Source organism: Heteronotia binoei, chromosome 15 (genome assembly GCF_032191835.1).
Source record: "Heteronotia binoei isolate CCM8104 ecotype False Entrance Well chromosome 15, APGP_CSIRO_Hbin_v1, whole genome shotgun sequence".
Taxonomy (NCBI): domain Eukaryota; kingdom Metazoa; phylum Chordata; class Lepidosauria; order Squamata; family Gekkonidae; genus Heteronotia; species Heteronotia binoei.
The window spans coordinates 3,802,845-3,815,091 of NC_083237.1; the positions used below are offsets into that span (position 1 = coordinate 3,802,845).

The 12,247-nt window shown below is 53.3% G+C and overlaps 1 protein-coding gene across 1 annotated transcript in view; it reads left to right on the forward strand.

Annotated features, from left to right (window-relative positions):
* Positions 1-12,247, forward strand: part of DNAH2 (dynein axonemal heavy chain 2) — a 238,126-nt gene that overhangs the window by 72,142 nt on the left and 153,737 nt on the right. Inside the window, 4 exon segments of the mRNA XM_060256495.1 lie at positions 1,456-1,462; positions 8,563-8,604; positions 8,607-8,769; positions 8,862-9,008. Of these exon segments, the coding sequence (XP_060112478.1) occupies positions 1,456-1,462; positions 8,563-8,604; positions 8,607-8,769; positions 8,862-9,008 (359 nt within the window).

Below are 12,247 nucleotides of genomic sequence, written 5' to 3' on the forward strand. Positions count from 1 at the left end.
CCTATGTGCCCCCAGTTTGGTGTAGTGGTTAAGTGTGCGGACTCTTATCTGGGAGAACCGGGTTTGATTCCCCACTCCTCCACTTGCAGCTGCTGGAATGGCCTTGGGTCAGCCATAGCTCTCTTATCTGGGAGAACTGGGTTTGATTCCCCACTCCTCCACTTGCACCTGCTGGAATGGCCTTGGGTCAGCCAGAGCTCTCTTATCTGGGAGAACCGGGTTTGATTCCCCACTCCTCCACTTGCAGCTGCTGGAATGGCCTTGGGTCAGCCAGAGCTCTATCTGGGAGAACCGGGTTGGATTCCCCACTCCTCCACTTGCAGCTGCTGGAATGGCCTTGGGTCAGCCAGAGCTCTATCTGGGAGAACCGGGTTGGATTCCCCACTCCTCCACTTGCAGCTGCTGGAATGGCCTTGGGTCAGCCAGAGCTCTCTTATCTGGGAGAACCGGGTTTGATTCCCCACTCCTCCACTTGCACCTGCTGGAATGGCCTTGGGTCAGCCAGAGATCTTTTATCTGGGAGAACTGGGTTTGATTCCCCACTCCTCCACTTGCACCTGCTGGAATGGCCTTGGGTCAGCCAGAGCTCTCTTATCTGGGAGAACAGGGTTTGATTCCCCACTCCTCCACTTGCAGCTGCTGGAATGGCCTTGGGTCAGCCAGAGCTCTCTTATCTGGGAGAACTGGGTTTGATTCCCCACTCCTCCACTTGCACCTGCTGGAATGGCCTTGGGTCAGCCAGAGCTCTCTTATCTGGGAGAACCGGGTTTGATTCCCCACTCCTCCACTTGCAGCTGTTGGAATGGCCTTGGGTCAGCCATAGCTCTCTTATCTGGGAGAACCAGGTTTGATTCTCCACTCCGCTTGCAGCTACTGGAATGGCTTTGGGTCAGCCAGAGCTCTCTTACCTGGGAGAACCAGGTTTGATTCCCCACTCCTCCACTTGCATCTGCTAGCATGGCCTTGGGGCAGATTTTGACTGCCTAGGGGCCTCCGCAGGGTTTAATCCGGCTCTCTTGAGGGTGGGTGGGAGGGACAGGATTGCTCTTTTTCAATATCTGAAAGGCTGTCATTTAGAGGAGGGCAAGGAGCTGTTCCGCTTGACAGCTGAGGATAGGACCCGAAGCAATGGGCTCAAATTACAAGCAGAAAGGTACCGGCTGGATATTAGGAAAAAATTTCTCGTGTCCAGAGTAGTTCGGAGGTGGAACCAGCTGCGTAAGAAGGTGGTGAGCTCCCCTTCATTGGCAGTCTTCAAAACATAGAGAGGATGGTGTGGAATTGTTTTCTGTGGCCCCGGAAGGTAGGACCAGAACCAAGGGGTTGAAATTAAATCAAAAGATTTTCCGGCTCAACATGAGGAAGAACTTCCTGACTGTTCGAGTTGTTCCTCAGTGGAACAGGCTTCCTCCTGGGGAGGTGGTGGGCTCTCCTTCCTTGGAGGTTTTTCAACAGAGGCTAGATGGCCATCTGACAGCAATGAGGATCCTGTGAATTTTGGGGGATGTGTTTGTGAGTTTCCTGCCTTGTGCAGGGGTTGGACTAGATGGCCCTGGAGGTCCCTTCCAATGCTATGATCCTTCTACAGGATGATTATTTGTTGGAGATGCTTTAGGCTGATCCTGCATGGAGCAGGGGGTTGGATGAGATGGCCTGTGTGGCTTCCAACTCTGTGATTCTGTGAGTGCAGTGTGTGTGGGGGGGCAGAGTTCCACGGGTCTGCCCGGTTCATGAGATGACTCTTGGGGAAAGCTTTTAGACTGTGTTCCTGAGGCTTTGTCGTTTGGTTTGGCTGAGAGGTTGCCAGGTTGGCTGAGAACGTGACTCAGATCCCGAGAGCTCATCTCGCCCTCTCCGTTGATGTTGAGCGGCAGGTTTCTAGCCCTCCTGGCTGCAGCCGGAGTTGTCTCTCCTGCGCAATCAGAACTCAGAGCCTGCGGAAGCAGGAGCCTGAGGCAGCTGAGCCCCTTGAGAAGCCAAGCTCATGTGGAAGCTTTGCCCAGACTTCTCTGTGGTCTTTGCAGCAAATCCCAAGGCCATGATTGGCTATCACATCAGGCTCCTGATTGGCTCTGATCAGATTAGGCTTCTGATTGGCTAGGGGAATGTATATAAGCCTTTGTCTGAGGGGGGCAGCTTGCTAAATCTGAAATAGCAGAGAGTCTAGTGCAGGTGTCTCGAACGTGCTGCCCATGGGTACCATGGCACCTGTCCACACCTTTCCTGGCACCTGCCAAAAGCTTTTAGAAAGTGGGCGGAGCTAAGTGTGGCGTTTGCCCAGCAGGGATTGGCTGTGTGTGTCTAAAAGCATCCTCTCAAACAGAATTTCTGCCTGATATGTCGCATCGTCACTATTAGAGATTCAGCCTCTCTCGCTGACATTTCTGTGGTCCTCCTGCAAGCGGTCATTTTACGGTTGGCTCCACCTCCCCTGTCAGCCATTTTGCGGTTGTGCCCACTGTGTCAGAATTCCTGCAGGCTCACAAATGTGGGGCCGTGGCACCTGAAAGACTAACCCTTCTGCAGCTGAAGAAGAAGAGGACCCATAGATTTCTATCCCGCGCTTCTCTCTGAATCAGAGTCTCAGAGCGGCTTACGATCTTCTTTATCTTCTTCCCCCAGGTGGGGCTGAGAGAGCTCTCCCAGAAGCTGCCCTTTCATGGACGACTCTTGAAGAGCTCTGGCTGACCCAAGGCCATTCCAGCAGGTGCAAGTGGAGGAGTGGGGAATCAAACTCCCAGATAAGAGTCAGCGCACTTAACCACTACACCAAAACTGGCTCTCTTCCTCCACAACAGACACGCTGTGGGTGGGGCTGAGAGAGCTCTGACAAAAGCTGCCCTTTCAAGGACTGCTCCTGCGATAGCTATGGCTGACCCAAGGCCATTCCAGCAGGTGCAAGTGGAGGAGTGGGAAATCAAACCCAGTTGTCTCAGATAAGCGTCCACACACTTAACCACTACACCAAACTGCCTAACCTTTTATGAGCCTTGCCCTTCTGGGGGGCCGATCTTGGACCTGTAGCCAAATCCCGAGCTGGGCCTGCCTGCGCATTCCACTGCCAGCCAGCCAAACTCTGGACCCCTGGCGGGTGCAAGGCCCCTGCTGGAGAACACAAGCCAGTCAGGAATCAGTCTGGCACCTGATAATGACACAAAGAGTCAAGCTTTCCAAACAAGAGGCTGGGGCCTTGCCACTGAGGGGACTGTCTCTCTCTCCCTGTCTCCGGCAGTCAAATAATGAAGGGGTAGGGTGCATTGACACATGCATCTCGGAGGTGTTTAATTCTGGTCACGCCATTCCCTGTGCAGTATTACTGAGATGGGGATTCTGCCGTTCCCGACTGGTGGGAAGCTGCAAGCACGCTTGGAATGCAGCTGTCTGGGTGCTGCAGTCCCGGCTTGGAGACATGAACATATGAAGCTGCCTTATACTGAATCAGACCCTCAGTCCATCATAGTCAGTCTTGTCTACTCAGACTGGCAGCGGCTCTCCAGTCTAAGCAGGGAACGTCCAGCGGCTTGAAAGCTGAGGTTTTTCACGCCTACTTGCCTGGACCCCTTTTTAGTGGAGATGCCAGGGATTGAACCGGGGACCTTCTGCTTCCCAAGCAGATGCTCTGCCACTGAGCCACCGTCCCTCTGCATGTGCGACTGTTGGCTCTTTGTAGGGGTGCAGGGAGTTCAGGGTGGCCGCAGAGTGGCGTCGCCTGGGGCTAGGGATGCCCAGGAATGAACAGGGAACCTTCCGCAAAGGCTCTTGCCTGGAATCGAGAGCCCCCTCAAGGGAGAGACCCTGACCCAGGCCCAGGTTTCAGAACGGGTCTTTGGTGCCTGTCCTTCTTGCCCGGCTCCTCACGTTTCAGCTTGCGGCCTCAGCCAGAGCTGCGTTCCTGGGCTTGTTACGTGAGCAGCTTCCAAGTGGTTTAAAACACACACACAGGCATATAGGACTAAAGTTCGTATTGCGCTCACAGCGCAGGGGGACGGCAGGTCTGGCCATTTTGGGTCACCAAAAGGGTGGTGGTGGGGGAAACAATTTAAACCTCCACTCCCCTGCAGTGCGGTCCGGATCGGAGCGAGGCTGCCCCATGCTCGCTGTTTAAACACCAACACCGCTTGGGACATCCATCCACGCGTGGAGATCTTCTCCCCCGCACCGTCGTCGTTTGCAGGCTGAGGTCCAAGCTTGTGATTTCGACATAACAGCTATCCTACAGGCACCTGTGCATTCCCCCCACCCGCCCCCTGGTGACGGGAGGGGGAGGAATTGCAGGTGCAAGTTGTCATAGAGGTGAAAGAGTTGACAAAACTCTTCCCCCACTCCCGCCGGTGCTGTGGCCCCAGTCTAAGCAGGGAACGTTCCCCCATCCATAGGGGAGGGACGGTGGCTCAATGGTAGAGCATCTGCTTGGTAAGCAGAAAGTCTCAGGTTCAATCCCCGGCATCTCCAACTAAAAAAGGGTCCAGGCAAATAGGCATGAAAAACCTCAGCTTGAGACCCTGGAGAGCCACTGCTGGTCAGGAGAGGGACGGTGGCTCAGTGGTAGAGCATCTGCTTGGTAAGCAGAAAGTCCCAGGTTCAATCCCCGGCATCTCCAACTAAAAAAGGGTCCAGGCAAATAGGCATGAAAAACCTCAGCTTGAGACCCTGGAGAGCCGCTGCCAGTCTGAGTAGACAAGACTGACTTTGATGGGCCCAGGGTCTGATTCGGTATGGCAGCTTCATAGGTTCATATCCACACGAGCAGGGTTTTGGGGATAGAAAAAGCCCAGCAGCAACTCATTTGCATATTAGGCCACCCCCAAAAAACATCACCATTGTTTCACAAAAGGCTTTTCTGTAGAGAAAGCCCATAAGGAACTCATTTACATACTAGGCCACTCCCCTTGACACAAAGGCAGCCAGAACTGCGCTCCTGTTCAAAAAAACCCTGCCCCTGAGAGTGATTTAAAAAATGAGGAAATCTGCATGCGTTGCTCACGGGGTGCCAAAGGGTTAGTTGTTGGGACACTGGATTGTCTCTTCCCTCCACCCCCCGCCGCATTCAGTAGGAGACATACTTCAGAGAACAGTGGGGACGGAGGAAAGTGGGGCCGATTTCTTTTTCGAGGGGGTGGGATGAGGCTGCTTTCCTGCCCCGTTTGTGTGCCCTTCCTGGTTCCCTTTTCAGTTCCCTCCATCTGGGAAGAGGTTGGAGGGAGGGAATGCACATTCTCATTTAGTTCCAGAGGGCAGCCGTGTTGGTCTGCAGTGGAACAGCGAGATTAGAATCCGGGAGTGCCTTAGGCCGGCAGGGCTTTCAGGGTAGAAGGTTTTGAGAGTCCAAGCTCCCTGCATCGGATCCAAGTCGGTCTGGTGGCCCCTGAGTCCTTCTCTCCCCGTCAGCAGGAGGGAGGGGTGTTGCGAAGGACGGAGCCAGGCTTTCTCCCATGCTCTGACGAAGCTAATAACACTCTGCAGGGCACCTCTGCACCCCCCAGCGCCTTCTTTGCGACGGGGATTCAAATCTAGCTGTCCCCTCCCCAACATTTGCTTCTTGGCGTCCCACACTGCAGGGCAGAAGGAGGAAGGGGCGCCACTCACGTCAGGAATCTTGTGCTGGTGGAAGAAGACTGCAGATTTATATGGCCCCACCCACCTCACAGATTTATACAGCCCCACCCACCCTCTCTAGCCCCACCCACCTCACAGGGTGTCTGTTGCGGGGGAGGAAGGCAAAGGAGATTGTGAGCCGCTCTGTGACGCTTCGGAGTGGAGGGCGGGATATAAATCCAATCTCTTCATCTACCTCACAGGGTGTCTGTTGTGGGGGAGGAAGGCAAAGGAGATTGTGAGCCGCTCTGAGACGCTTCGGAGTTGAGGGCAGGATAGAAATCTTCATCTACCTCACAGGGTGTCTGTTGTGGGGAGGAAGGGAAAGGAGATTGTGAGCCGCTCTGAGACTCTTCGGAGTGGAGGGCGGGATATAAATCCAATATCTTCTTCTTCTTCTTCTAATACCCCGCCCTTCTCTCTGAATCAGAGTCTCAGAGCGGCTTACAATCGTCTTCTACCACAGCAGACACCCCTGTGAGGTGGGTGGGGCTGAGAGGGCTCTCACACCAGCTGCCCTTTCGAGGACAACTCCTGCGAGAACTATGGCTGACTGAAGGCCATTCCAGCAGCTGCAAGTGGAGAAGTGGGGAATCAGACCTGGTTCTCCTAGATAAGAGTCCGAACACTTATCCACCCCAGACTGGCTCTGAAAGGGAAGGGAAATGGGGTCTGTGTAGGGCTCCAGGGCTACCCCTTCCCCCACTGGCCCTCTCCCCACTGCTGCCTCCTGAATCCCCCCTCCCCACTGCCTTCCTGGAGGAACTCAGTCCCGGCTGACTCAGCACCACGAATGACAAGAGCCTCCTCAGAACTTTCCTTTTTTTTTATTTTGGCGCTAATAATTGGCCCGCTCTTCTAGGTGGCATATTGTTGTTTTCTCGATTACACCCACCGGGAAGAGGGCAACGGGCGACCAGAATTCAATTTTCCGTTCTGTTTGTGCCCACCGTGAACCAAGCGGCGAACTAATGTTCTACCAGAGCCGGGGATGGTGGGGTGGGGGAACGGAGCCCCAGAGGCTGTGGGCTGGGAAGGGCTTTGCCAAACTGAGTTGGGGGTGGGATGGCGGTGGGGGAGGACAGGCAAGTTAGGTAGGTACCCAAGCAGTCTAGGTTTGGCTCACGTCTCCTCGAGTTGGCATCTCTCGCGCATGCACTCGTGGAGGCTGCTGGCTCTGAAATCCGGGCCGTATTGAGTCTGTGCCCTCTTCGCCGGTGCAACCGCTACCCCCACGCCTCTCCCTGCACCATCTCCTGCCGGAAAGGGCACAGTCCCATGCAGAAAGAAGCTGGGCGCTGTGTTTTGCCGCGTGCGGAAGAGGAGGACTGCCAACCCATGATGCATGTCAGAAAGACAGGCTCTCTGTCTAGGAACAGGAAAACCTGTCTTTGCCAGAACATTGGAATTAAACTTGGCTGTTCCCCATTAGCTGTCTTTGCCGGCATCGGAGGGGGGGGGAGGGTATCGTGAAACAAGCTGAGGTCTGGCCGGCCTCCCGGTGCCTCGTGCAGCCTTCGCGTAGAGTCTTCTCAAATCCCCCTCGACAGCGAGGTTCTCTGGCTGTAAGCTGGCGAGAGTCCGAGCTTTGCATCCGACAAAAGAAGCGTTGACTCTTGAAAGCTGATACCCCCAGAATCTCGTTGGTCTCTCAGGTGCGCCTGGGACTCCAACCCAGCTGTTCTACAGCAGACTATTATAAGAGCAGAAGAGAAGCCATGTTGGATCAGGCCAATGGCCCATCCAGTCCAACACTCTGTGTCACACAGTGACCAAAATAACCAGGTGCCGTCGGGAGGTCCATCAGTGGGACCAGGACACTAGAAGCCCTCCACCCCCTGCCTCCCAAGCACCAAGAATAAAGAGCATCACGTGCCCCCGACAGAGAATTCCATCTATACCTTGTGACTAATAGCCACTGACAGACCTCTGCTCCATATGTTTATCCAGTCCCCTAATGAAGCTGTCTATGCTTGTAGCTGCCACCACCTCCTGTGGCAGTGAATTCCATGTGTTGATCACCCTTTGGACGAAGAAGGACTTCCTTTTATCCGTTCTAACCCGACTGCTCAGCAATTCCATCGAGTGCCCACGAGTTCTTGTCTTGTGAGAAAGGGAGAGAAGGACTTCTTTCCTCTGCCCCTCTCTATCCCATGCATAATCTTGTAAACCTCTGTCTCGTCACCCCCTCAGTCGACATTTCTCCGAGCTAAAGAGCCCGAAGCTCTTTAATCTTTCCTCATAGGGCAAGTGCTCCAACCTTAATCTTTCTTCATAGGGCTACCCTTTGGAAATACCCAGGGGTCATGTCACAGAGAAAGAGGTTCTGGAGCTCATTTGCACAGAACTCATTTGCAAGTGCTACACACCCCGACATCACCGTAAGGTGTGCTAAATTATACCTGCTCGTCATAAAACCTTACCCCCATCATACTTTTAAAATCACTTTCTCCTATGTGGTCACAGTGGCATGAGGAAGATTTCCATCTGTCTGCTTTATATGTTGTGGTTATTTCTCCATTTTTTGTGGGGGGAAATATTAGAAATTTTGTCAAATCTTGAGAGTTCAGCAGAATTCTCACAGAGGGTTTGAACAATGGAGCCCAGGACCAAGTATTGGGGGTGGGGGAATAAGAGCACAATAAAATTAAGAGCAGGGGTGGCCAACGGTAGCTCTCCAGATGTTTTTTTGCCTACAACTCCCATCAGCCCCAGCCATCGGCCATGCTGGCTGGGCCTAATGGGAGTTGTAGGCAAAAAACATCCAGAGAGCTACCGTTGGCCATGCTGGCTGGGGCTGATGGGAGTTGTAGGCAAAAAACATCCAGAGAGCTACTGTTGGCCATGCTGGCTGGGGCTGATGGGAGCTGTAGGCAAAAAACATCTGGAGAGCTACCGTTGGCCACCCCTGATTAAGAGGATCTGGAGCTCTGCTTCTGAAACTCTTCCCCCTTGACAGTGTCTCACCAACGCCCCACTTCATCCCCCACATTGGGACCGGGGAAGAGAGCTCCAGACCTACCAGCTGCTGGTGCAGGCGATGGACGAGATCGAGAGGAAGACCTTCCACGAATGGACTCAGACCCTGGACAAGGACTGCCTGAAGCGCCTGGACACGCCTCTCCTCCTCCTCAGCCCCGAGAAGCCGGGAATGCTGGACATCAACTTTGACAAGTAAGCCGCCAGGGCTGGAGAACCAGCTGGGCAGCTGCGGCGATCTCCGGCCTTCAAAGTCATGGCATCTCCTGGGCTTCCTCTCTTCCCAGGCACGTGCTCAAGTTGTTTGTGGAGATCCACTACTGGGACAGGTTGCTTTTCGAGATCCCTCACTACGTGGTCGAGCTGTACGACAGGAGAGAGGACCTGCGCAACCTCCGAGAGAATCTGCTGCTGGTGACCCGCGACTATAACAGGTGGGTGGTCCCTGCTCAGAGGTGCCTCACCGAGGCCCCGGCGTTTGCCCCCTCTGGCTGCGGCTCGGTGCTTGGGACGCAGGAGGCATTTCTCTCTTGAAATCTCTTCTTCCAGCCAAGCCAGCTTGGAGAATGCATTGAAAGTTAATGTTGCTTTCTTTCCACCTCTTCTTCCCCTCATCCGTTTGCCTTCCTGCCTTCCTTCCTTCTGGCTCTCAAACACCTGACGTTTATTCTGTGTGCCTCTTGCATTAAGCAAAGTTTGGCCACCCCTGAGACAGAACGAAGTTGGGAGTCTTAAACGTGCTGTTGGACTCCAGTTTGAGAAGATGACACTGACCTTGATGGGCCTAAAGGTCTGATACTACAAGGCAACTTCATAAGAACATAACATAAGAGAAGCCATGTTGGATCAGGCCAATGGCACATCCAGTCCAACAACCTGTGTCACATAAGAACATAAGAGAAGCCCTGTTGGATCAGGCCAATGGCCCAGCCAGTCCAACACTCTGTGTCACATAAGAACATAAAAGAAGCCATGTTAGATCAGGCCAATGGCCCATCCAGTCCAACACTATGTGTCACATAAGAACATAAGAGAAGCCATGTTGGATCAGGCCAATGGCCCATCCAGTCCAACATTCTGTGTCACATAAGAACATAAGAGAAGCCCTGTTGGATCAGGCCAATGGCCCATCCAGTCCAACACTCTGTGTCACATAAGAACATAAGAGAAGCCATGTTGGATCAGGCCAATGGCCCATCCAGTCCAGCACTCTGTGTCACATAAGAACATAAGAGAAGCCATGTTGGATCAGGCCAGTGGCCCATCCAGTCCAACACTCTGTGTCACATAAGAGAAGCCCTGTTGGATCAGGCCAGTGGCCCATCCAGTCCAACACTCTGTGTCACATAAGAGAAGCCATGTTGGATCAGGCCAATGGCCCATCCAGTCCAACACTCTGTGTCACACAGTGGCCAATATATGTGTGTGTGTATATAGACACAGACTCCCCTCCCCCCCCCCACACACATATATATACTGTGGCTAGTAGCCACTGATGGACCTCAGCTCCATATTTTTATCCAATCCCCTCTTGAAGCTGGCTATGCTTGTAGCCGCCACCACCTCCTGTGGCAGTGAATTCCACATGGTAATCACCCTTTGGGTGAAAAAGGACTTCCGTTTATCTGTTCTAACCAGACTGCTCAACAATTTCATTGAATGCCCACGAGTTCTTGTATTGTGAGAAAGGGAGAAAAGTACTTCTTTCTCTACCCTCTCCATCCCATGCAGAATCTTGTAAACCTCTCTCATGTCACCCTACAGTCGACGTTTCTCCAAGCTAAAGAGCCCCAAGCGTTTTAACCTTTCTTCATAGGGAAAGTGTTCCAAACCTTTAATCATTCTAGTTGCCCTTTTCTGCCCTTTTTCCAATGCTGTAATATCCTTTTTGAGGTGCGGTGACCAGAATTGTACACAGTACTCTAAATGAGACTGCACCATCGATTTATACAGGGGCATTAGGATACCGGCTGATTTGTTTTCAGTTCCCTTCCTAATAATTCCCAGCATGGGGTTGGCAAAAAGACCGTGGAGAAACTGTGGCTGGGGCGGTAGAGCATCTGCTTGGCACGCAGAAGGTCCCCAGTTCTGTCCCCACCATCTCCTGTTAAAGAAGGAGCAGGCAGCAGGTGATGGAAAAGATCTTAGAGCCGCTACGAGTCTGAATAGACAAGTCTCTCCTTGATGGACTGTGGGTTTTCCTGACCCAGTAGGAGACAGTTTTGTGTGTGTTTGCATGTGTGTGTGTGTGGGGGGAGTATTTGCATCATATCCAGGCGTTCTGGATGACGTCTGTCCCCCAAGAAGGGCGGGCCGGCCTCCTCTTTCCACCTGGTTGTGGGCCGAAGCAGAAAATGCGGCAGAGAGGGAAGCTGACAATTGCACTGACAATTTAGGGACGGGCGGTGGCTCAGTGGCGGAGCATCTGCTTGGTAAGCAGAAGGTCCCCGGTTCAATCCCCGGCATCTCCAACTAAAAGGGTCCAGGCAAACAGGTGTGAAAAACCTCAGCTGGAGACCCTGGAGAGCCGCTGCCAGTCTGAGTAGACAAGACTGACTTTGATGGACCAAGAGGGTCTGATTCTGTATAAGGCAGCTTCATATGTTCATATTACGGGAGGGCCAGTGCCTCAGTGGTAGAGAATCTGCTTGGTAAGCAGGAGGTCCCAGGTTCAATCCCCGGCATCTCCAACTAAAAGGGTCCAGGCAAATAGGTGTGAAAAACCTCTGCTGGAGACCCTGGAGAGACTGACTTTGATGGACCCGGTGGGGGGGGGAGGTCTGGTTCAGTATAAGGCAGCTTTATATGTTCACTGGTGCATTATGGGGAACCTCCTTGGCCATGTGCTGATAGTGGGCGGTGCCTCCTGTGTGACCAGCCGTGTCCCCGTGGGGGCAGGAGGAGTCTCTTTCCCCTCAAGGGAGTTGCCTTTTATCTGTTTTATCGAGAGGTGATCCAGTCAGCTGTTTGCTTTCCGCCTAATGTTTCCAAAGGTGTGTTTGGTGGGGGTCGGGGGGGGGGAGGTGTGCCTCCCTTTTTGCTTTGCCACAGTGTTTTCTGAAGTGTGACACGGAGGCGTTTCTCCACAGAGAGGGTGTTGTTCGGAACGAGCTTTCTCTTGGCAGCTGTATTTTTATCATGACACAAGTGTAAGCATTTCTTTTGTGCTGGCATCTTTCCACTTGGGAATTAATTGGAGACCAAGCCGGTGCTGCGGGAAAGAAACAACAGGGCTGCGCTGGAGCTCATAATAAATCCCTCCTGGCTGGGTTTTTATGGGTGGGGGGGGGAGGAGGCTGGGCTGTCCTGGACTGTAGAAGCCAATCCTGAGCGAGGGCCGTTAACTGCATTCGCAGGATGCCGGCCTCCCTTGTGACCCCAACAAAATTAATACCGCCTCTAATTCATACCCGCTCGGAGCCCATAAAGGAAAGGAAAGGGGTCCCCCTGTGCAATCACCAGTCGTTTCCGACTCTGGGGTGACGTTGCTTTCACAACATTTTCACGGCAGACTTTTGACGGGGTGGTTTGCCATTGCCTTCCCCAGTCCTCTACGCTTTCCCCCCAGCAAGCTGGGGACTCATTTGACCGACCTCGGAAGGATGGAAGGCTGAGTCGACCTGGAGCTGGCTACCTGAAAACCCAGCTTCCGCCGGGGATCGAACTCAGGTCA